Source organism: Chionomys nivalis, chromosome 26, assembly GCF_950005125.1.
Source record: "Chionomys nivalis chromosome 26, mChiNiv1.1, whole genome shotgun sequence".
Classification (NCBI taxonomy): Eukaryota; Metazoa; Chordata; class Mammalia; order Rodentia; family Cricetidae; genus Chionomys; species Chionomys nivalis.
This window is the reverse complement of record NC_080111.1, coordinates 18,015,780-18,041,468: the sequence shown is the minus strand read 5'-3', so window position 1 is coordinate 18,041,468 and position 25,689 is coordinate 18,015,780. Positions and strand designations below refer to the sequence as shown.

General features: G+C 41.8%; 1 protein-coding gene across 1 annotated transcript in view; it reads right to left on the bottom strand.

The window, feature by feature from the left end:
• The window catches only part of Ccdc146 (coiled-coil domain containing 146), a 125,512-nt gene that overhangs the window by 14,755 nt on the left and 85,068 nt on the right, over window positions 1–25,689 (bottom strand). Inside the window, exons 5-11 of the mRNA XM_057758726.1 lie at window positions 18,781–18,838; window positions 15,569–15,745; window positions 13,622–13,695; window positions 11,887–12,114; window positions 9,931–10,117; window positions 3,043–3,138; window positions 2,022–2,192 (exon numbers count right to left, since the gene is read on the bottom strand). Of these exons, the coding sequence (XP_057614709.1) occupies window positions 2,022–2,192; window positions 3,043–3,138; window positions 9,931–10,117; window positions 11,887–12,114; window positions 13,622–13,695; window positions 15,569–15,745; window positions 18,781–18,838 (991 nt within the window). The remainder of the gene's footprint in view (window positions 1–2,021; window positions 2,193–3,042; window positions 3,139–9,930; window positions 10,118–11,886; window positions 12,115–13,621; window positions 13,696–15,568; window positions 15,746–18,780; window positions 18,839–25,689) is intronic.

Below are 25,689 nucleotides of genomic sequence, written 5' to 3'. Positions count from 1 at the left end.
ATATTATATAAATTAATAAGAGTGAATACCTTCAGTCTTATTAACTACAACTAATGTTTCAAAGAGTAATTCCCAATACTGAAACATCAAAGGGACAAACAACGTTTTCCCTTAGGATTTTCATATCTCAAAGAGAACTGTCTTGTGCTCTATTATGAATAAGTTCAATTAGTAATAAGGTTTCCCTTATGTAGATTATTGTGTTTATAACATAAGGGTAGATAAAATAAGGATCAGATTAGGACTGGTTAGAATTTGTCTACTTTGTCGAACAGATCAGTTCTTTTCTGGGAATAATGAAGTAGACCTCTACAGTACATCTGAAATTGCTGAAAGGAGAGATTTCTCAGTAGGAAAGCTCACAGAAGTGGACTCTTCCACCCACAGCAGGTGCTTCTGAAAACACTGCTCTGGTTAACCCCACCCGGCCCCCGACTTTGGTGGCGATGACCTTCTCAAGCCTTGGCTGCCCCTCTTAGTCATTCTTCATGGGACAGCGTCATCTCTGTCTGATTCCCGAGAGGCTACGCTCTCTCTTCTGTCCCCTACCAGCCCAGAGATCCCATGGGCTCCACTGGACTTTGGCAATAGAATCAATCAGCTCAAGGTGGGTTGAGTGACCCTCGCCATCTGCCCTCACCTGCTCTCCGCTCCCTTTGACATCCCTTCTCCTTTCCTGCTGCCAGTCAGGTGGAATTTCTCTAATTAAACAGGGAAAGAGGTGTCTGAGGAGCTGGATAATTGCTGCGGGGGGGGGGGGGTGGCTATGAGGCTAAAACTTTCCCCTCCAGTCTCTGCTACAGAATCTATTTCATATTAGTGCCCATCAATGCTCTATAAGTGTGAGTTCTTTCTGTGGAATGAAAAATATCCCGCCCCTGCCCCCGCACAGAGAATGAGAACAAAGACGACAATCGGGAACAGCCAATGCCCAGGTCACATGACAAATGCAGACGCTCTACTGTAGTAATAGTTCATAACATACTCTTTAAAATTATTAAAATTAGGGGTTGGAAAGATGGCTCAGAGGTTAAGAGCATTGCCTGCTCTTCCAAAGGTCCTGAGTTCAATTCCCAGCAACCACATGGTAGCTCACAACCATCTGTAATGACGTCTGGTGCCCTCTTCTGGCCTGCAGGCATATACACAGACAGAATATTGTATACATAATAAATAAATATTTTAAAAATTATTATTACTATTATTATTATTAATTTTTGAAGCACAGTATCACAGGCCATTGAGGCTAAACTTGAACTTACTGTCCCCTGTGTTTTCTATTTATTGATTGCATATAACACGTGCACACTTCTATTGTTTGTTTGGCAAGAGGTCAAAGTGCACAGGCAGGCAGGCACTGTAGCCTTGAGCTGTCTCCCCAGTGTTTGTTTACTTTTAACCAAGCACCCCTAGACACAGCCCTTCTGTGGACTGACTCCAGGTTAAAACGTTAGTTCCTGCTGCAGGAGGGCTTCGTTCTCTGAAATTGCTTGTGGCACTTTGTGGGAGTCGGGAAATCAAGGGGCAAGGCAACCAAGAGCATCCTTCCCTGTAGGATGCTTGCCTGATGGCAACCTAGAGCATCCTTCCTTGTGGGATGCTCGCCTGATGGCAACCTAGAGCATCCTTCTCTGTAGGATGCTCGCCTGATGATGTCCCACGCCCTGTTCTTAAGTCTGTGACTCCGACCTGCAGATTCTCCCTGTGGCCTGTGCTCCTGGTAGCCCTGGCCCCTGGAGATGCTCACTTCATTCTTGTTGAAATCACCATCTCTTCAGACCCTCAGTTAATGGTTACGGTGGTTTTTTTTGTTTCCTCTACACTGCTAACTATTGAAACCTGAACCATGAGCCATGGGGTGTTTCATGTTGTGTTTTGCTTGTTTGCTTGTTTAGAAAAAAATTATTGTTAATGAATTTGAAGGAAATTTAGAATCATCGCTTTCTAATTAATTCTGCTTTAAAATGAGGCCCCCTTAACCCTTTGTGGTAATTAATGAGTGGCTATAAGAAAGCAGTTACCTGGGTTTTCAGGAAATCCTTGGACATTTGTTCCCGCTCATCAACTCTGAGCTGAGTCATTCGCCCCAGGTTGAACACCAGGTCTCGCATGTTCTCTTGTTCCTTTAAGAGCTTGTTTTCCTCTGCGATCTGCTGCTCCACCAGCCTCGCCTCCGCTTCGGATAGGCTTCTCTTTGGGAAAGCACAGGAGTATAAGTCATCTTCTGAGGGAGCACCGTAAGGCCGGCATAAGGCACCGTCTTCCTTCCGCGCTTATCAACAGAGAGGGCAAAGCCACACCAACTCTCTGCTGCACGGAGGATGCCAACTGTGGGTCAGCGAAGCCAACCTCGACCCCAGTGTGGTTTCAAGGGACTAGAAGGGCTTTAAATATACGTCTTAAAATACTTAAATATTCAACAGCGGTTTGAATGACAGAGTTTGAGATTTGAAAACAGACATTGATGAAACTGATTTTTAATACAATCAATAGCACTTTTATTTGAGCAATCTTAATAGCCTGTAAAGGTTTGCCATGTCAAACACGTCCTTTCCCCTCTCTTCAGGGGGGAAAAACAGTGGGGAATGAACTTTAAGAAAAGGATGGTGTGTGTGTGTGTGTGTGTGTGTGTGTGTGTGTGTGTGCTCAGTAGAGACAGACCACTTGGCTAGACATGGATGATGTGTGTGTGTGCTCAGCAGTGACAGACCACTTGGCTAGACGCGGATGTTGTATGTGTACTCAGCAGTGATTGACTTGGCTAAGCATGTGTGAGGCACTACACTAAAGCCTCAGTAACCCTCCCCGTAAGGAAGAAGTAGGCCCTTTGAAAACAAGATGGCGCTCTAGCAGCACACACTACTTTACAAATTGATGCACATCATTTGTGCATGCTGTTATACACACGATGGGTTTCACGGTGGCATCTACATACGCACACTATCACTGCCTCCCACCCCCTCCCATCGCTCTTTGATGTGCTCTTTGTGGAGCATTTATACTCCGATCTGAGACAGCCCTGTAAATGAGTGGGATGCTAACCTGCTGAGCCAGGTTCCTCTTAGCCAATTCAACTTCCTTTTGGAGGTCTCTCCTTCTCTCAGGCAACAGAAGGTCATCTTTAGGGATAGCTTCGATCTGGACGTCAGAATTTAAAATAGGCGCTGTGAGGAAAATACTGTCCCATACCATATGCTCAACCCCAGTACACACTTTTGAAACAGGCAGGCAAAGCGTGATTCCTGATCACACAGGCACTTCCTACTCTGGTTACATTTTATAAAACCAATGTGAGGTAAAATATGAAGATCTACCAAAATTACACAGTCTATTAGCTGCACATGTTTTATCCTTTATAAGTAAATTTTAATAGCTGACATTTAGTGAGCAGCATCTAAACTTGCTGTTGTGGTGTGGGGCCTAGACCCACGATCTTACTGACCCAGTTGTTTGGGAGATACAGAAGGACTTGCCTCAGTGGTGCAGGCGAAACCCAGATAGACACTGCCCTGCCTGACTGCCTCACCCTCTGACTGCCTACACTTCTGTCATTACACTTCTACTGCATTAGTTTGTACTTTTGTGCAGTAGTGACATTTGTATCCTGGGGTGCAGTCATAGCCACCCAATTAGACTTAAACCCTCAATAGGAGGGCATTCATACCTAGTGAAAGATTTATTTATTATGTATACATTGATCTACATGCATGTATGCCAGCAGACCAGAAGAGGGCACCAAACCCCTTACAGATGGTTGTGAGCCACCATGTGGTTGCTGGGAATTGAACTCAGGACCTCAGGAAGGACAGCCAATGCTCTTCACCTCAGAGCCACCTCTCCAGCCTCTCCAGGCTCCTCGTGACTGATGAGGTCATGGAACCTAGGTGACAACTGACTGCCACCACTTTCCTAAGCCAGTATAATTTCTAACTGCACACTGCATGCTCGCCCTTATAGCCACAGCCAAGTGCAGCGCTCACCCTCATCTACAGGCTCCTTTTCACAGCGGACAGAGAGCATCATGGAAAGCGTCAACCAGTCAGAATGCAGAGGACTAGTGAGCGAGGAGCGCCCAGCCCCAGCCGGCACATCTCCAGCACAACCCTGCACCCGAGGCTCAGGGGAAGAGAGGCAGAAAGGTTGTCGGTGCCAGAGGACCAGGCTGTCTGCTGCAAGGCAGTGACTTCTGAAAGGATTTTACAAAGAGGACACAAAAGAGAAATCATGAGAAAAACGATCAGGAACCACAAATGCGAGCATAAACAGCAGAATCCAAGAGACAGAAGAGAAAATGTCGAGCACTCAAGATACAATAGCGAAAATAGACTAATTGGTCAAAGAAAACATTAAATCTAACAAAGGCTTAACACAAAATATCCAGGAATTCTGGGACATCATGAAAGTACCAGACTTAAGAATAAATGGGATAGAAGAAGTCCAGCTCAAAGGCACAGAAAATATATTTAACAAAATCATAGAAGAAAACTTTCCCAACCTAAAGAAAGATATGCCTATGAAGATACAAGAAGCTTACAGAACACCAAATAGACTGGATCCAAATAAAAAGTCCTCTTGCCACATAATAATCAAAACACTAAACATACAGAGTAAAGAAAGAATATTAAGAGCTGCAAAGGAAAAAGACCAAGTAACATATAAAGGTAGACCTATCAGAATCACACCTGACTTCTCAGTGGAGGCAATGAAAGCCAGAAGGTCATGGTGAAGCGTTATGCAGACACTAAGGGACCATGGATGCCGGCCCAGACTACTTTACCCAACAAAACTTTCAATTGCCATAGAAGGACAAAACAAGATATTCCATGACAGAACCAGATTTAACCAATACCTAGCCACAAACTCAGTCTTACACACAGTATAGAAGGAAAACTCCAACTCAAGGAAGTTGGCTACATCAACAAAAACACAGACAATAGATGATCTCACAGCAGCAAATCCCTAAGAAGGGAAACACACACACACACACACAATAACATCACAGACAACAAAAATTAAAATAACAGGAACTAGCAATCACTGGTCATTAATATCCCTTAATGGACTCAACTCACCTATAAAAAGACACAGATTAACAGATTAGAATGAAAACAGAATCTATCCTTCTTCTGCAAACAAGAAACACACCTCAACCTCAAAGATAGACATCACCTCAGAATAAAGGGTTGGGAAAAAAATTTCCAATTAAATGGACCTAAGAAACAAGCGGGCATAGCTGTCCTAATATCTAACAAAATAGACTTCAAACTAAAATCAATCAAAAGAGACAAAGACATTTCATATTAGTCACAGGAAAAATCCATCAAGAGGAAATCTCAATTCTGAACATCTATGCCCCAAATACAAGAGCACCCTCATGTGTAAAAGAAACACTTCCAAAGCTTAAATCATACATTAAACCCCACACTAATAGTGGGACTTCAACACTCCCCTCTCACTATTAAACAGGTCGGTCAGACAAAATATGAACAGAGAAATAAGAGAACTAACAGATGTTATGACTCAAATGGACTTAACAGACATCTATAGAACATTCCATTCAAACATAAAAGAATATACCTTCTTCTCAGCACCTCATGGAACCTTCTCAAAAATTGACCACATACTTAGTAATGAAAAAAGACTCAACAGATACCAAAAAAAATTGGAGAGAGCATTCAGTCCCAACGCTAATTCAAAAAGCCCACAAACACATGGAAATTAAACGATGCTCACCTGAAGCATCAATGGGTCAAGGAAGAAATAAAGGGAAAAATTTAAGACTTCCTAAAATTCAATGAAACTGACCACACAACACACCCAAATTTATGAGACACAATGAAAGCAGTATTAAGAGGAAAGTTCATAGCCCTAAGCACCTACATAAAGAAGCTAGAAAAATCCCACAATAGTGAGTTAACAGAACACAAACAAAGGAAACAATACAAAGAATCAATGAGACAAAGAGTTGGTTCTTCAAAAAAATCAACAAAATAGATAAACCTTAATCCAAACTAACCAAAAGGCAGAGAGAGAATATCCAAATCAACAAAATCAGAAATGAAAAAGAGGACATAACAACAGACATGGAGGAAATCCAGAGAATCATCAGGTCATATTTCAAAAACCTGTACTCCACAAAATTGGAAATCTTAAAGGAAAGTGACAATTTTCTGGATAAATATCATTTACCAAAATTAAATCAAGACCAGATAAGCAAATTAGATAGACCTATAACTGCTAATGAAATAAAATCAGTCATCAAAAGTGTCCCAATAAAAAAAAGTCCAGGACCAGATGATTTCATTGCAGAATTCTACAATATTTTCAAAGCAGAACTAATACTAATGCTCTTCAAATTGTTCCACACAACAGAAACAGAAGGAACAATGCCAAACTCTTTTTATGAGGCTATAATTACCCTGATACCCAAACCACACAAAGGTATTACTAAGAAAGAGAATTACAAACCAACCTCATTCATCAACATTGATGCAAAAGTACTCAATAAAATACTGGCAAACTGAATTCAAGAACATATCAGAAAAATCATCTGCCGTGATCAAGTCGGGTTTATCCCAGAGATACAGGTATGTTTCAACTTACGAAAATCTGTCAATGTGATCCACCAACAAACAAACTGAAAAACTGGGAAAAAAAACTGAAAAAAAAAAAACCCAAACAAACCACATGATCATCTCATTAGATGCTGAAAAAACCTTCAACAAAATACAACATCCCTTCAATGTCTTGGAGAGAGCAGTGATACAGGAACATACCTAAACATTATAAAGCCAGCAAACAACCAACATCAAACTAAATGGAGAGAAACTCAAAGCGATCTCACTGAAATCAGGAACAAGGTTGTCTTCAAGGTTGTCCACTCTTTCCATATCTATTCAATATGTACTTGGGGTTCTACATAGAGCAATAAGACAACAAAAGGAGATCAAGGGGATACAAATGGGAGAAGAAGTCAAACTCTCACTATTTGATGATGATATGATAGTTACATAAGTGACCCCAAAAATTCTACCAAGGAATTTCTACAGCTCATAAACACCTTCATTAATGTAGCAGGATACAAGACTAAATTGAAAAAATCAGAAGCCCTCTTTCACACAGATCATAAATGGGTGAGAAAGAAATCAGAGAAACATCCTTCACAATAGCCACAAATAACATAAAATATCTTGAAGTAACTGTAACCAAACAAGTGAAAAACCTGTATGACAAGAACTTTAAATCTTTGAAGAAAGAAATTGAAGAAGACACCAGAAAATGGAAAATCTCCCATGCTCTTGGGTAGGTAGAATAAGCATAGTAAAATGGCAATCTTACCAAAAGCAATCTACAAATTCAACGCAATGCCCATCAAAATCCCAGAAAAATTCTTCACAGACCTAGAAAGAACAATATTCAACTTCTTATGGAAAAAGAAAAAACCCAGGATAGCTAAAACAATCCTGTACAATGAGGAACTTCTGGAGGCATCACAATCCCTGACTTTTAAACTCTACTACAATACTGAAAACAGCCTGGTATTGGCATAAAAACAGACAGGAGGACTAATGGAACCGAATAGAAGACCCGGATATCAATCTACACAAATATGAACTCCTGAGTTTTGACAAAGAAGCAAAATATATAAAATGGAAAAAAGAAAGCATATTTAACAAATAGTGCTGGCATAACTGGAAATCAACATGTAGAAGAATGAAAATAGATCCATATCTATTGCCACGCACAAAACTCAAGTCCAAATGGATCAAACACTTCAACATAAAACCAACTACACTGAACCTCATAGAAGATAAAGTGGGAAGTACACATGAACGCATCGACACAGGAGACCACTTCCTAAATAGAACCCAGTAGCAGCACAGACACTGAGAGAAACAATTCATAAATGGGACCTCCTGAAACTGAGAAGCTTCTGTAAAGCAAAGGACACAGTCAACAAGACAAAACGACAGCCTATAGAATGGGAAAGATCTTCACTAACCCCACACCAGACAGAGGTCTGATCTCCAAATTATACAAAGAACCCAAGAAATTGGACACCAAAAGATCACATAATCCAATAAAAAAAATGGAGTACAGACCTAAACAGGTAACTCTCAACAGAGGAATCTAAAATGGCTGAAAGACACTTAAGGAAATGTTCAACATCCTTAGTCATCAGAGAAATGCAAATCAAAACAACTCTGAGATCCCATCTTGCACCTGTAAGAACGACCAAGTTCAAAAACACTGATGACAACTTATGCTCGAGAGGATGTGGGTAAAGGGAACACTTCTGCATTGCTGGTGGGAATGCAAGCTGGTACAGCCCCTTTGGATATCAGTGTGGCGATTTCTCAGAAAATTAGGAAACAACCTTCTTCAAGACCCAGCAATACCACTTTTGGGTATATATCCAAAGGATGCTCAAACGTGTCACAAGGATATGTGCTCAACTATGTTCATGGCAACTTTGTCTTAGCCAGAATCTGGAAACAACCCCTATATGCTCCTTGACCAAAGAATGGATAAGGAAAATGTGGTACATTTACACAATGGAGTACTACACAATGGAAAAACACAATGACATCTTGAAATTTGCAGGCAAATGGATGGATATAGAAAAGATCACATTGAGTGAGTAAATCCAAACCAGAAAGACAAATATATGTACTCACTCATAAGTGGTTTTCAGACATAAAGCAAAGAAAACCAGCCTATAATTCACAATCCCAGAAAACCTATACAACAAAGAGGATCCTGAGAGAGACATAAATGGATCTAATCTACATGGAAAGTAGGAAAAGACAAGACCTCCTGAGTAAATTGGGAGCATGGGGACCATGGGAGAGGGTAGAAGGGGAGGGGAGAAGAAGGAGGGAATCAGAAAAAATGTAGAGCTCAGTAAAGGCAAATTTAAAAAAGAAAGAAAGAACCAGGAAAATGGGGAATTCAAAAGAGAAAAAAATAGAGACAGAATGGATATGATCGTATTGCACGGCATTTATGTGTAAAATTCTCAATAAAAAAAGGAAAGGAAGGAAAAAAACCTGCACATATTACTCCTTCAAAGAACCTGAAAGAAAAACTAGCTTGGCCTTACTGTCTACTGCACCCTCTGTATACTGTATGCTGTATACTGCACCCTCTGTATACTGTATACTTCACCCTCTGTATACTGTATGCTGTATACTTCACCCTCTTTATACTGTATGCTGTATACTGCACCCTCTGTATACTGTATGCTGTATACTGCACTGTCTGTATGCTGTATGCTGTATACTGCACCCTCTGTATACTGTATGCTGTATACTGCACCGTCTGTATACTGTATGCTGTATAGTGTATACTGCACCCTCTGTATACTGTATGCTGTCTACTGCACCCTCTGTATACTGTATGCTGCATAGTGTATACTGCACCCTCTGTATAGTGTATACTGCACCCTCTGTATACTGTATGCTGTCTACTGCACCCTCTGTATACTGTCTACTGCACCCTCTGTATACTGTATGCTGTATACTGGACCCTCTTTATACTGTATGCTGTATACTGCACTGTCTGTATGCTGTATACTGCACCCTCTGTATACTTGTATGCTGTATACTACACCGTCTGTATGCTGTATGCTGTATAGTGTATACTGCACCCTCTGTATACTGTAGACTGTATAATATATACTGAAAGGCCTAGAGTCTAGGCCCTTCCCAAACTGGCTGTTCCGTTACTTCCCTACCCAATCAAAAGAAAACACTTGGCCAGTCTTGGGTTAGAAAAGGAGGTGGGAAACGTTACAGGACCACCAGCAGTCTAACAGGATAATGCATTCTCAAATTGCCACCCACTGCTACCTTTCTTCTCTTTCTACTGAGAGCAAAATCCTAGTGCTCTTTGAAAGTGCTCCTAGATTTTAAGGTTTCTCACACCTACCTCAAGTAGAAGCCTTTGATTCAGGGCTTGTGTCTGAGCCAGTGCCTCCAAGGACACTTTCAGAAGTAGCTCTGTCTTCTTCAGGTTTCGGAAATCTCGCTCTTTCTCCCTTTGCTTGCGAGAAAGTTCGTCGTGGTAGTTCTGCTTGTCAATGAGGCAGTTTCGAAGATTGAGGTCCAAGATGCCTCTGTCCAAGTCAAGGGCAAAGGGGAAAGTGATGTCCCCCGCTGTCTTATCAAAGACAGCACACTCAAGGGGGTACTGAAACCTTTTCATATATAACAACTACAAATCCTGAACGATGTCCACAGTAGTCAGTTTGGGGTATCGGTATCATTTAGAAATATGATCCTATAAACTCCCTAAATGTAATGATAGGCTGGGAAGACTCAGGTCTCAAGTTTCCTTAGATTTTCCCTAAATGTACGAAGTCAGACCGAGAGAAAAGCTCAGTCGTAGAGCACTTACATCGCAGGACTGAAGCCCCGGGTACAAACCCTGAACTTAAGAAAGTCGGGGGCTAGGGAGATTCTGCAGTTGGTAAAACCCCTGCTCCACAAACATAGGGGTTGAGGCCCCATATCCACGTAACCAGCTGTGAGTGGTACAGCCCATTTGGGATCCCAGTGTGGAGAGGTGAAGACAGTCAGTTCCCTGGAGCTCACTAGCCAGCCAGTGTAGCTCAGTCAGGCAGTCTAAGGTCTCAACCGGATGAGAGACTGTCTCAAATACAAGAGGGATGACAGAGGTTGTGACCTCTGGTCCCTATACTCTAGTGAATACACGTGTGTGCACACTTAAAAGTAAGTGCTCTGGTAGGGAATCCCACCAGGAAATCTCCCTCAGCCAGGAAAGGCTGGGATTAAGTCAGAAACAGCACTCATTGGCAGGAAAATCTCTGGATTCCATAGCCCCAACCAGTGATGTAATTCCCCACACGTACAGCAAACAATGGATTTCATTCTTAAATCTGGAACCGTGGAATTGAGGAAAATTGTGATTTAAAATGTTTTGATCAAACTTTTCGTTTTGCTATGAATGATGTTTAAGTTTTTCACAATGAACAATAAATTTTCCTGCAGCAATCTCTGACGTCTCCAGGAAGAAGATGGGGCCCCACAACAACAATTCCACCTGATTCATATGATACCATTCAGCTGATAGCACCCAACCCAAGATTGGCTTGGGGTTATAAACTGCTCGAGATAGGTCTTTGATGTGGCTGAAGATGGATAGTCATAGCTACTTTCCTTTCATGACTTAGCTAAGATAAGACTTAGTCTCCTCAGGCTAGGACAGCTATTGAAATAATCTGCTATTTGCTAAATAACCTTAGACTGGACATTTAGTGTGTGTTTCTTGCTTGATGTTGTTCAGTTGGTTGTAGTCCTATTCTTGTGTAAGTTTTTGCCTTTTCTTTTTCCTGGATAATACTTGATATTTGTTCTTATTGCGTATAGTATTGTTTTAGGTTTAGAGCTTTCTTATTTAGACAGGGGGAGGTGTTGTGGGAATTCATTCAGCCAATAGCCTCTTGGATGGTCTGAGGAACTATAAGCACAGACAGGAAGAATGCTCAGTCCTTCCCCCCCCCATTGCTTGGTTGGTTGTCAGAGTTCGGTTTGCAGCTCCCAGCACCCACAGAGCAGAGGACCACAGGCTCTCTTGTTGTGAGTGTTCCCCCATAAACACTTGTTATCTTTTATTACAAAATCTCATGGACTTCCTTAATTATACTACACATAGAACAGAGGAAAATTGTGATTAAAACGTAGAAAAATGTCCTTCAAAATGTTTTGATGGTACCTTAATGGGAAAAAATTGATTTAAAATTCTACAACTTGCTATTGAATCGCATACAATCAGTTGACAATGTTTTGAACCTTCAAGACTGCATTGATTAAAATGCAGAAGACAGGACATGGTTAAAACGAAGATGACAGAAACAGAAGTAACCTTTCAGCTAGCGAGGAAGCTTCGTTCTCTTTGGTTAACTCCAGCATCTTAAGGAGTTGGTTATACTCTCGTTCCTTCACTTCCAGTAGGGCTCGCTTGCCCTCCACTTCCTTCATGACGTCATCCTTCTCTTCCACCAGAGCATTGACTTTGTTCTCAAGCTTCTTTAAAGACCCATTTAGCTCTTTGACTTCGTATTCCAAGACAATATTTTTCTTTTCCATTTCTCTGTAGGAACACACACAGACAGAAGTAAGAGGGTTTAGTTTTGAGTTCATGCTGTCTCTACCCATTATTATCAGGCAAAACTACGCTTGTCATCACTCACTGATCTCAGGAAGATGTGAAGGTCAAAGGGAAAGGGACTTGGGAGGTGTGGTGTTAACTTTCTTCATCAGCTTGAATCACTTGGGAAGAGAGTTCCAATGAGGAACTGTCTACATTGGACTAACCTGTGGCAATGGTTCTCAACCTTCTTAATACTGTAACCCTTCACTACGGTACCTCATGGTGTGGTGAACCCCAACCATAAAATTATTTCATTGATACTTCACAACTGTGATTTTGCTGTTATTAATCGTCATGTAAATACCTAATATATAGGATTTCTGACCCACAGGCAGGTCTGTGGGAGGTTGTAGGCATTTGCTCATTTTATTTTCTCCTCATGCCCCAATCTCTGTCACCTGTACTGTCTCCTCTCATCCTGACTAGCATCCTGGACCAGGTCTGACTTTCCTAACTCTGCTTCTGGTAACCTTGGGTTTTAGGATCATATTGCTTCATTTTCCGGTACTCTTTTAAAATTGATTACTAGAGTAATCCTATTATTTCTCTAGAATATTTTTATATGCACTAACCTGTCCCACCAGCCAGCTCCCAAATAATGGCACGAGACTTACCTTAATTACGAAAGCTTGGTCTTTATCTTAGGCTTGTCTCAACTAGCTCGTATAACTGAAATTAACCCATTTATATTAATCTATTTGAATGTCATGGCATGTTTGTACACTGTGTGAAGATATTTTATTGACTCAGTAAAGAGCAGAACAGCCAATGGTTAGGCAGGAGACATAGGCGAGAGAGGAAGGAGGTCCCAGGCACTGGTCAGGCACAGTGTGACATGAAGGGAGGGGCACACACAGAGTGAAAGGAAGGTGACGAGCCCCAAGGCAAACCTAAGTTAATATCAATGGGTTAATTTGAGTCATAAAAACTAGTGGGACAAGCCTAAGCTAAGGCTGAGCTTCCATAATTAATAATAAGTCTGTGTCATTATATGTGAACAGGCAGCTGACAACAGAGCTTGCCACATCAACCTTTCATTTTCTTTTTGATCACTGAAATCCCGAGAATTTCTCAATGGTCTTCTCTATCTACTGAATCTACTCTGAATGCCTGAGGGTGAGCGGGTGCTTGGTGAGGAGCTGCTGTCTTTTGGGTGCTGACGGCCTGAGCACCCTTCGGGACTATGACAGTCTGAGTTCAAAGTTAACCTCCAGCCCTGAAGAAGCTGCTGAAGACCCCCATAGAAATATGATTCATAAGTTGGAGCAGAAATAGTGATTATCATTGGCTGTATTACTTCCTTTTAAAATTCCCGATACGCAGAGCCTAGGAGGCACTGGGGTCAGATAGTTCCAAGATTGTAATTTCCAAAATTTATAACACGCACACACGTCATTTGGAAGAGGGTTGCTTAGAAGGGATTCAGAACAAAAGTATTAAGCCGTACATTTTTTTGCGGGTCATTTTTTCTATCTCCTTTGAAATTTGTACAGGAATGGTTTGATGGTGGACCACGTCATCCTAGGAGAGAAACAGAATCGTGTTAAGTTATGTAGTCAATTAAGCGAGCAAATTAAATGAGAGGGAAGTTAAAACTTGCAGAACTCTTACCACTTACCCTGTGTATTTTATTTCTCCCAATATTCACAGTGGCCTTATAAGGTCATTACACTTGTCGCTATCTCAAAAAGAGGACGACAGAGTGAGGTAAGAGCCCCCTTCCCCTGCGGTGGGAGAGGTCGGGAGAAGGACGGAGGAGGCTGTCACCATTGCTCAAGCAATGAGATAGTGCCCAAGCTCCTCGAGAGAACGGCCTCTGTGGTTCAACTCAAGACCCAGGGTTCTCTCTGAGGCCAGGCTGAGACCAGAGCTGTACAGCAGAACCTGGACCCCGCCTGTCTTCTCTCCCAGTCTCTCCTGCTTCCCTCACAGCCCTGTGGGCTTCTCCTGCACTAACTGCCCTGGACACTGCTTCTGGGGAGCCCCGCCTGATACTGACAGGAAACGTGATGAACAAGACCCTTTGTATCCAGGGTACTGACCAGAGCTCCATGGGGCTCTGGGCAAAGGACTCTCCTCAGATGCTGTTTCCTGGATAAGATGGGCAGAGCAGTTCCTGCTGTGAGGTCTTAGGGAAGGCCAGAGAAAACTGCAAGTATTTTCTAAGCCAATGATTTTTTGAGGAGCTGTCCCTTAACTAACTCTAGATTCTTGAGAATTAATATATATTTTTCAAAATGAAATTAATTTCAATCCATTTTTCCCTAAAATTCAATACGGGCTCCTCGTCACTTTACAGGAAGAACGAGTCAGGCACACAAGGGAGAGGCAATGCAAACAGATAGAGGACTCAAGTGGCGTTTCCTGCAAGGAATCGCGTGTGTTTGTGACACCCACTTCAAACACTGGAGGCCAGCTCTGCAGGGGTCGGCCTTCATACTGGGGCAGTATTATCAAGTTTTTGCATGTCTTTTCCTACCAAGCACCCTCATCCGCTTTGTAAATTCCCAGGATGGAGGTTGCCTTTGACAGAGTCCTTCATGATACACAGCCTCGCAGTTAGTGGGATAGCTCTTTTGGTCACACGCAAGTAGCTAACCTCAGCCCGTGTGCTTTTAGGTCTGTGGAGGCCCAAAACTGTGGCCCCTATTTCCACCCTGACCAAAGGTCAGAGGGTTGGGACTTATTTCTGTTCCTTCAAGGTTATGGTGTTTCTACCTCAAAGGTCCCACCTAGATTGAGATCAGAGAGTTCTGCTCTCTAAGGTTATTGCCAACAGGTGTGGTTACTATCCAGACCTTGCTTTTCAGAAACGGAGAAGTAGATATGTTTCAACCCCAAACAAAACTCTAATGATCCAACTAAGTTCCTACTCCCTTAAGGAGATAACACTGGATTCCACCCGTGGAGTGGTTTGCTTACAGAAGGCTTTGGTCTAGGGTATGACCGTGATTTGTTTTGTCCTAGCAACAAAGTTTAACTAAGAATGTAGCCTGCAACCTTCAATTGGTATGTTCATTTCCTTGTATCATGTTAATGCAGGTTTTTTTTTTTTTTTTTAAATCTTACTCCTACCTTTTGGGTCAGGGTATTTTAAGCAAATGGAAATTCAACATGAGGGATTTCAGTATTCACTGGAACTCCTTCCCGGTACTATCCTTTGCTTTCTCTTCCATTATTTTCACTCACGTCTTCGTACCCTTTGCTAACTTTTCTAATCCCATGCCCCTACCCTGGTAAGTGGTATTTTTGTTGACGCTGGTCTCTGACATGTGCCCACATGTGCACAATGTTTCTAATCCCATCCCTACCCTGGTAAGTGGTATTTTTGCTGACGCTGGTCTCCGACATGCCCACACGATGTTTGAATGCCCACGGATTGCCCACAGCGTACCTTCAGGCCAACCTGACACTCCAGCACCTCCTCCAGCTCCTTCTGCCCCTTTGTTAGCTGCTTCTGCTTGGACGCCAGGTCTTCCCGGAGGATTTTGATTTCTAGTCTCTTCTGAATTACTTCCTTGCGCAGTTCTTCGGTGCTTTCCTTCAGGATTCTCATCTTCTTCTCCATTTCCTTTAAAAATCATGAGAATGGCCAGTGAGATAGTCCAGGGGATGCTTGTCTACTTCAAAGGTGGAAATTATCCCACTGACCATATTGTTTGTACAGGCTTGGAGGCACGTAAGTGAATCCCCAACAGGGGGTTGCTTACTATGTCTGCTGCCTGTAGTGACCAAGCATGGGGCTGTTTTGAAGTAATTTTTAACAGAGTGGTTCATGTTTTAAATGTGTTCTTTCCTATGTTGATTTTTATTTCATACTAAAAAGCACTGTGAAAATGTACATTTTGTTTTTCTGTAGCATTGGGGTTTAATGAAATCCGATGCAAATTATCTTGTAGTTAACATGAGTCATACTCGGCGACCAGACACGAGGAGGCTCACATTTCCACACAGTTGCACGCACATTTATCACCATTACATCTGTACAGTTCCTTCCTCGGTGTCCCCCATCAGGCTCAGGGGGGGCTGTGCTTCCTGGGCCTTATTACCGTGCTCAGAGACTATCTGCTGAGGATGGCCAAGCGCATAGATTTATTAGCCTGCGCTGAGTTTTCTTTGCGAGTCCCTTCTACTGCTGGAAGAAAGTAAAACAAGTGATCTAAAATTCACGCTTTCTCCTCTCTTTCCCTCTTTCTCTCTCTCGTGTGTGTGTGTGTGTGTGTGTGAGACTGCGTGTATGTGAATGAGTGTGTGTAAATGTGTGTGTGTGAGACTGCGTGTGTGAATGAATGTGTGTGTGTAAATGTGTGTGTATGAGAGAGAGACTGCGTGTGTGTGAATGAATGTGTGTGTGTGTAAATGTGTGTGAGAGAGACTGCGTGTGTGTGAATGAATGTGTGTGTAAATGTGTGTGAGTGTGAATGAGTGTATTGTGTGTAAATGTGTGTGACTGTGTGTGTGAATAAGTGTGTGTGTAAATGTGTGTATATGACTGGGTGTGAATGAGTGTATGTGTATGACTGTGTGTGTGAATAAGTGTGTGTGTAAATGCGTGTATATGACTGGGTGTAAATGAGTGTATGTGTATGACTGTGTGTGTGTGAATGAGTGTGTGTATGACTGTGTGTAAATGAGTGTGTGTATGACTGTGTGTGTGAATGTGTGTGTATATGACTGTGTGTGAATGAGTGTGTGTGTATGAGTGTATATGTGTGTACATAACTATGTATGAATGAGTGTATGTGTATGACTGGGTGTGTGAATGAGTGTATGTGTGTGTGAATGAGTGTGTATGTGTGAGAGAGCGTGTGTGTGTGTGTGTGTGTGTGATAAAGGCTATAAAGGTTAGATGTTGCCTTGCTGTGATTAAACCTCGACAAGAGGAACTTAGGGAAGGGGTTGCTTTAGTCTGGTTGGTTGGTAGGAAAGCCCTGGCAGTGTGAGCGTGCAGTGGTTGATCACCCCGTCACGGAGCATGGGACAAGGAATACCAGTGCTCAGCTGCCATTCTCCTCTTTATTCAGCGCAGGACCCCAATTCATGGAACTATGCCACCCACGTTAAGGTGGCTCTTCCCACCTCTGTGAGACCAGTTCCTCATAGTCATTCCCGGAGACTAACCTAATCTAGATAATGTCCCCAGAAGAATGCTGAGACCTGTCTGCTAGGGGATTCTAGCTCTGGTCAAGTTTACACAATATTAACCATCGCAGGCATACTTATACAGAATTAACAGAATCTTACTAAATTCTCAACAGGCTTGTGGCGCTGGCTGTTAAACCACTGACAACACATTTTAAAAACACCATCCTGGAAGTGGAAGCCTTGTTTTCTATTGTAGGTCTTAAAGCTTTGCCATAATTTCTTCCTATTTCCCGGGGCATTCCTTGCCCTCTGTAATGTGTCTTTGTCAATCTTTCCACATAGAGGGCAAGTGAATCTTCTATGGACATGGCCCTGTCCACTGTCTTGACTAACAGAATAGCACAAAAAAATTACTTAAATAGCAGTTTTAAAAGCTCTTGTATATTTTGACATACATGTCTTCAGACTGGAAACCCTTCCACAGCAAGTGACATTGGACCTTAGATCAACTAACCTACCCTGCAGCCCACCCTTCCCCAACTAAGCCAGCTCAGATCAAGAGAACGCAGAACTACAGTAGAAATGCTTGTCATCTTAAGTCACTAGCTTTTGAGACGGTTTGCTATGCAGGGATGGGTAAGAAATCGTGGGGTTTGAATGAGAATGGCCCCATAGGCTCATGTGTTTGAATGCCTGATCCCTAGTTGGTGGAACTGTTTGGGAAGGATTAGGAGGTGTGGTCTTATTGTAGGAGGTGTGTTGCTGGGGTGGGCTTTGAGCTTTCAAAAGCTCACACCATTCTGTTAACTCTCTCCCTCTCTCTTCCACCCTCCCTCCCCCTCACACACACTCAGCCTTGTGTCTCTCAATCCATGTGAGCTCTCAGCTACTGCTCCAGCACATGCCCGCCCGCCCGCCCGCCCGCCACCATGCTGCCCGCCATGATGGCCAGACTGCTTCACCTTGTGTAACTGTGAGCTCTGACTTAGACGCCTTCTTTCATCCACTGCCTGGTCACAGTGTGACAGTGAAGCATTTTTCTTTTTTTTTTCTTTTTTTTTTTTTGGTTTTTCGAGACAGGGTTTCTCTGTGGCTTTGGAGCCTGTCCTGGAACTAGCTCTTGTAGACCAGGCTGGTCTCGAACTCACAGAGATTCACCTGCCTCTGCCTCCCAAGTGCTGGGATTAAAGGCGTGTGCCACCACCGCCCGGCTGCATTTTTCTTATGACAAAACTCTGAAATGCTCAGAGAGCTCAAGCCTCACACATACAGGGGAGCTGCTTTTAAGTGACAACCACAGAAACTCCCTCCCTGCTGTAGACAAAGCAGATGCCATCTGACTACATGGCCTAAAGCAGCCATCAACACAGAAGGCTTGCTACCTGCCTCGTGAGTGTGTAGATCTTCCTTTCTGCTTCTGCAGGGATTGGGGATTTTTGGTGCTTCAAATGTTTCAGGGTGTGTTGTTATTTTAAAAGAGATGTTTGGATCCAGCTGCATTTAATAAATGCCAATACTTACGCCTGGCTTAGGTATCTTCTCAAATTCCTTTAGTATGAGACTCTTTTCTTCAGTTAGGCTGCCAAAAGAAAATATCATATTTGACAAAAAGCACAAAAGCGTAAGGGCCTTCTGCACAAGCACCTTCCTAGTCTCTCTCTCAGCCCCGTTCCCAGACTCAGCTACTCATGTCCCAGTGTCCCCTCTTGACGGTGGCTCTGGTTCTCACTGGCCCATGTGGGTACTTACTCCTGTTCAGCATTGCAGCAGCCTTGTGTGCCTGCACCTAATACAGCAGCTCTCTGGGCACGTTAATTATAACTGTCCTGGGGCACGGACCTCCCTGAGGACTGAGACTCCTTCCAGGGAAACTCAGGGTCTTTTTCTCTCTATACTGAATTACAACCGGGTCTTCCCGAAGGATCTGCCTTGTCTGCCTCCATCCTGGCCCGATAGTCGACCCTCTACTTTCAGTGCAAAGAATTTTAGCAACATAAAGACTCTCCCATTGCTTTGCTGCTCACCGGGACCCCATCAACCTGGACCAACCTGAAACTCTGTGTCATAGCCTCTCCAGTCTCACTGAGGGCCACTCTCCACTCTGGCCCACTTGGCCTTCTCACTGTTCCAGACTCAGGGTCTCTGGGTTATCCTACTTAAATGGTGCCAACATTTCCTGCCAGTCTGTTTTACTTTTTCATATAGCACTGTTCACTGCCTGGCGTTTTGTTGTGCATTCGTCCATGTTAACAGACTGCTCTGTTCACACCGCACTACCATTGCGTGCACATAGTTGGCGCTCTACTAGTAGCGGGAATACACTGGATGACTCAAGTTGGTTTAATTCCTATTTTTATGACTTGAAATACATAGTTTATATACTATCGGAGGATAAAGAGATAAAGAAATATAGCTACCCTTAGAGTGACCAGTCCCTCACTTTATTTACACCCAAATTGGAAATTTTCCACAGAAATGATGAATGGAAGAGTCTGTAGATGTTCACAGGTGGGAAAGGGGGTCATTCCAAGAACTCCCAAATTTTACATGACATTTTCGTTCCTCAGGGATGGTATTGATGAAGAGCAACACAGAAAGAGTCATACAACACAGGAAAGAAGGAACTTAGCAGAGATCTTAGGAACATGAACACTCAAGGGAGGAAAGAAGGAAGGAAGGAAGAAAGGAAGGAAGGAAGAAAGGAAGGAAGGAAGGAAGGAAGGAAGAAAGGAGGAAAGGAGGGAGGGAGGAAGGAAAGAAAGAGGGAGGAAGAGAGGAAGGAAGGAAGCAGGGATGGAGGGAAAGAGGGAGAAAGGAAGGAAGGAAGGAAGGGAGGGAGGGAAAGGAGGAGAAAGGCTGTGATTAAAGGCATCTACCACCACCATCCTGCTTAACTTAAAGTTTATTTAAAACTTATAAATTGCATCCTTTCAGGACTGTCACTCAGAAAGCTGAGGGACCTTACAGACAGCCATTGTAGACAGCTACATGGGACTTTCTCCCTTGAGAATCCAGCCTTCAGTAGGCATGCCTTTGTACACTGTGGTCTCATAGTCACGGCCAGGGCCATTCAGCCGACTTCAGACTCCACCTGTAGGCACTGTGACAAACACACTGGAATCTGTCATCTCCTCTCCCCTTCCTGGGTGCATGGGAAGACCGCATTTTATAGCTTCCCTTGCAATTAAACTGGGGACAATGGGAAGTGAGTGGAAGTCCTACTTGTCACCACAGCCACACTGCATGGAAGCCAGTTGGCGAACACACAGGATGGAGGCCGTGTGACTTCTGCGGAACTACGTCAACCAGAAACACACGTCTTACTCCCTCTCCCTCTTTAAATAAATTTAATTATTTATTTTACACCCAGGCTCTCTCTTCTCCTCCCAACATTCTCTCTGTGCCTCCTCTGCCACCCTCGTTCATGCCACCTTCATTTCTGTTTAGAAAGGTTAGGTCTCCCATGGATATCAAGAAAGCATGGCATATCAAGTTGCAGTAAGACTAAGCACCTCCTCATGTATTAAGGCTGGACAAGGTGACCCAATATGAGTAGTAGGGTCCCAAAAGACAACAAAAGAGCTGAAGACAGCCCTGTCCCCACTGTTAGGAGTCCCATAAGAGGATCAAGCCACACAACTGTCACATATATGTAGAGGGCCTAGGTCAGTCCCATGCAGGCTCCCTGGTTGTCAGTTCAGCCTCTGTGAGCTCCTAAGAGCCCAGGTTAGTTGATCCTGTGAATTTTCTTCTGGTGTTCTTGACCCCTCTGGCTCCTACAGTCCTTCCTCCCCTTCTGCAGGATTCCCTGAACTCATCCTAAAGTTTGGCTGTGGATCTGCCTCTGTTCCCAGATGAAGCCTCTCTGGTGACAATAGGGCTGAGCACCAATCTGGTCCCAGGAGATGGCCACTTTAGGCTATGTATCTGTTATTGCTAGGAGTCTTAGCTGGGTTTTGATCTTAGAATTCTGACAGGTGTAAGATGGAATCTCAGAATCATTTTGATTTGTAGTTCCTTGATGGCTAAGCATGTTGTTGGCCATATCCTTAATTATTTCTTGGTTATTTGAGATTCTTCTGCAGAGAATTTTCTGTTTAGATCTGTACTCCATTTTTAATTGGATTTTTTTGGTTTGTTGATATCTAGTTTCTCGAGTTCTTTTATATATTTTGGAAATCAGCCCTCTGTCAGATGTGGGTTGGTGAAGATCTTTTCCCATTCTATAGGCTGATGTTTTGTCCTATTGATGGTGTCCTTTGACTTACAGGAACTTTTCGGTTTCATGAGGTCCCAGTTAATAATTATTGATCTTAGTGCCTGTGCTATTGGTGTTCTGTTCAGGAAGTTTTCTCCCGTGTCAATGCATTAAAGATTATTTCCCACTTTCTCTTCTATCAGATTCAGTGTTTGTATTTATGTTGAGGTCTTTGATCCAGTTAGACTTGAGGTTTTGCAGGATAATGGATATGGATCTATGTGCATTCTTCTACATGCCAACATCCAGTTAAACTATCACTATTTCTTGAAGATACTTTCTTTTTTCCATTGTATAATTTTGGCTTCTTTGTCAAAAGTCAGGTGTTCATAGGTGTGTGGATTTACATCTGGGTCTTCGATTCGATTCCATTGATCCACCTGTCTGTTTTATGCCAATGCCATGTGGTTTTTTATTACTGTAGCTCAGTAGTAGAGTTTAACATCAGGAATGGTGATTCCTCCAGAAGTTCTTTTATTGTACAGGATTGTTTTAGCTATCCTGGGCTTTTGTTTTTCTATAGGAAGCTGAATATTGTTCTTTTAAGGTCTGTAAAGAATTGTATTGGATTTTAATAAGAATTTCACTGAATCTGTAGATTGCTTTTGGTAAGATGGCTATTTTTACTATGTTAATCCTACTGAAAAATAAGCATTGGAGATCTTTCCATCTTCTGAGATCTCCAATTTCTTTAAAGAATCGTTCTCTTTTACTTGCTTGGTTAGAGTTATACCAAGACGTTTTATATTATTTGAGGCTATTGTAAAGGGTGTTGATTCTTAGCTGGTTTATTGTTTGAATATAAGAGGGCTACTTTTTTGTTGTTGTTGTTCATCTTGTATCCAGCCACTTGACTAAAGGTATTTATCGGCTGTAGGAATTCCCTGGTAGAGTTTTTGGAGTTGCTTATGTATACCATCATATAATCTGCAAATAGTGATACTTTGACTTTTTCCTTTCCAATTTGTATCCCTTTGATTTCCATTAGTTGTCTTATTGCTCTATCTAGGACTGCAAGCACTGCATTGAATAGATATGGAGGGAGTGGACAACATTGTCTTGTTCCTGATTTTAGTGGAATCGCTTTGGATTTCTCTCCATTTATTTTGATGTTGGCAATCAGCTTGCTGTATATTGCTTTTAATATGTTTAAGCGTATCCTTTGTATCCCTGATCTCTCCAAGATTTTTTTATCATGAGGGACTATTGGATTTTGTCAAAGGCATTTCTAGAATCTAATGAGATGATCTTATGTGTTTTTTTTTTCTTTCAGTTAGTTTATATGGTGGATTACATTGACATATTTTTATGTGTTGAACTATCCCTGAATCTCTGGGATGAAGCCTACTTGGTCATGGTGGATGATTTTTCTGATGTGTTCTTGGATCCGGTTTGCCAGTATTTTATTGAATATTGTTGCATCAATGTTCATGAGTGAAATTGATCCGTAATTTTCTTTCTTTGTTGAGTCTTCGTGTGGTTTGGATATTAGGGTGCATGTGGTCTCATAGAAAGAATTTGGAAATATGCCCTATGTTTCTATTTTGTGGAATAATTTGGGGAGTGTTGGTATTAACTCTTCTTTAAAAGTCTGGTAGAATATTGTGAGAAAACTGTCTGGCCCTGGCCGTTTTTTGGTTGGGAGACTTTTGAGGACTGCTTTTATTTTCTTAGGGGTTAATAATATATTTAAATTGTTTATCTCATCTTGATTTAACTCTGGTAAGTGTTATCTATTAAGAAATGTGTCCAGCCGGGCGGTGGTGGCGCACGCCTTTAATCCCAGCACTCAGGAGGCAGAGGCAGGCGGATCTCTGTGAGTTCGAGGCCAGCCTGGTCTAGAAGAGCTAGTTCCAGGACAGGAACCAAAAGCTACAGAGAAACCCTGTCTCAAAAATAAAAAAAGAAAAAGAAATGTGTCCATTTCTTTTAGATTTTCCAATTTTGTGGAGTGCAGGTTTTTGAAGTATAACCCAATGATTCTCTGGATTTCCTTGGAGTCTTTTGTCAGGCTCCCCTTTTGGTTTCTGATTTTGTTGATTTGGATATTCTTTGTCTTTTAGTTAGTTTGTATGGTTAGTTTGTTTAGTTTAAGACGTAATTAGTTTAAATTTATCTATTTTGTCAATTTTCTTGAAGAATCAACTCTTGTTTCGTTGACTCTTTGTATTACTCTTTGGTTCTATTTTATTGATTTCAGCCCTCAGTTTGAGCATTTTCTGTCATCTACTCCTCTTAAGTGTGTCTGCTTCTTTTTGTTTTAGAGCTTTCAGATGTACTGTTAAGTCACTCGTGTGAGATTTCTCCAAATTCCTTATTAGCACTGCTTTCATTATGTCCCATTATCAGGGTGAGCTGTGCATTCATTTTCATTAATTCAGTAGAGAGCTGTTCAGTTTCCATGAGTTTGTAGACTTTCTGTTGTTATTGAAATCCAGTTTTAATCAATGGTGGTCTGATACAATCCAAGGGATTACTTGAATCTTTTTGTATTTGTTGATATTTGCTTTGTGACCAAGTATGTGGTCAATTTTGGAGAAGGTTCCATGCGGTGTTGAGAAGTAGGTATATTCCTTTGTGTTTGGATGAAATGCTAGATAAATATCTGTTAAGTACATTTGAGTCATAATGTCTGTTAGTTTCATTATTTTTCTGTTTAATTTCTGTCTGGATGGTCTCTCCATTGATGAGAGTGGGGTATAAGTCTCCCACTATTACTGTGTGCAGTTCTATGTGTGATTTAAGCTTTAGTGATACTTCTTTTACAAAAGTGGGTACCCTTACATTTGGGGCATAGATGTACAGAACTGAGACATCATCTTGGTAGATTTTTTTCCTTTGATGAATATGAAATGCCCTTCCATATCCCTTTGATTAATTTTGGTTGGAAGTCTATTTTCTTAGATATTAGGATAATTACACCAGCTTGCTTCTTTGGTCCATTTGATTGGAAAATCTTTTTCCAACCCTTGACTCTGAAGTAATGTCTTTGATGTTGAGGTGTATTTCTTGTATGATGGATCCTGTTTTTGTATACATTCCATTAGCCCATGTCTGTGAATTGAGCCCATTGATATTGAGGGATATTAATGGCCATTGATTATTAATTCCTGTTATTTTATTGTTAATGGTGGTAGTGCGTGTATGTGTGTGTGTTTCCCTTGTGTGTCTCTCTGTGTGTTTTTCTGTTTTTCTTCTTTGGGTTTTGCTGGTATGAGATTAACTACTATCTATGTTTTTGTGGGTGTAGTTAAATTCCTGGGGTTGGAGTTTTCCTTCTAGTACCTTCTGTAGGTTTGTGGACAGATATTAAGCTTGACTTTGTCATAAAATATCTTATTTTCTCCATCTATTGTTATAGATAGTTTTGTTGGATATAATAATCTGGGCTGGCACCCTTGGTCTAATGGAGTCTGCAAGATATTAATTAGCTCAGGCCCTTCTGGATTTTAGGATCTTCATTGAGATGTCAGGTGTGATTCTAATAGTCTGCTTTTACATATTATTTGACCTTTTTTCCTTGCCCTTTTAATATTCTTTGTTCTGTATGTTTAGTGTTTTGATTATTATGTAGTGAGAGGATTTTCTTTTCTGATCCAATCTACTTGGTAATCTGTAAGCTTCTTGTACCCTTGTTAGCCATGTCCTTTTTTAGGTTGGGAAAATTTCATTTATGGTTTTGTTAAATATATTCTTTGTGGTTTTGAGCAGGGTTTCTTCTCCTTCTATTTCTATTATTCTTATGTTTGGTCTTTTCATGGTGTTCCAGATTCCCTGGATTTTTGGATTCAACATTTTCTTTGACTGATGACTCTATTCCCTCTATTGTGGCTTCAAAGCTTGAGATTTTTTCTTCCCTCTCTTGTATTTTGTAGGTGATTCTTGCATCTGCAGTTCCTGTTCACTTACCCAGATTTTCCATTTCAGAATTCCCTCTGTTTGTGTTTTCTTTATTGCTTCAATTTCCATTTTCAGGTCTTGGAGCATTTCCTTCATCTGTTTGTTTTGTCTCAGCTTTTAGGGATTTATTGATTTCTTCCAGTTTTTTGTGTTTTCCTTAATTTCTTTAAGGGATTTTCCCCATACCCTCTTTAAGGACCTCTATCATCTTCATAAATTCATTTTTAAGGTTGTTTTCTTTGCTCCAGCTGTGCTGGATTGTTCAGATCTTG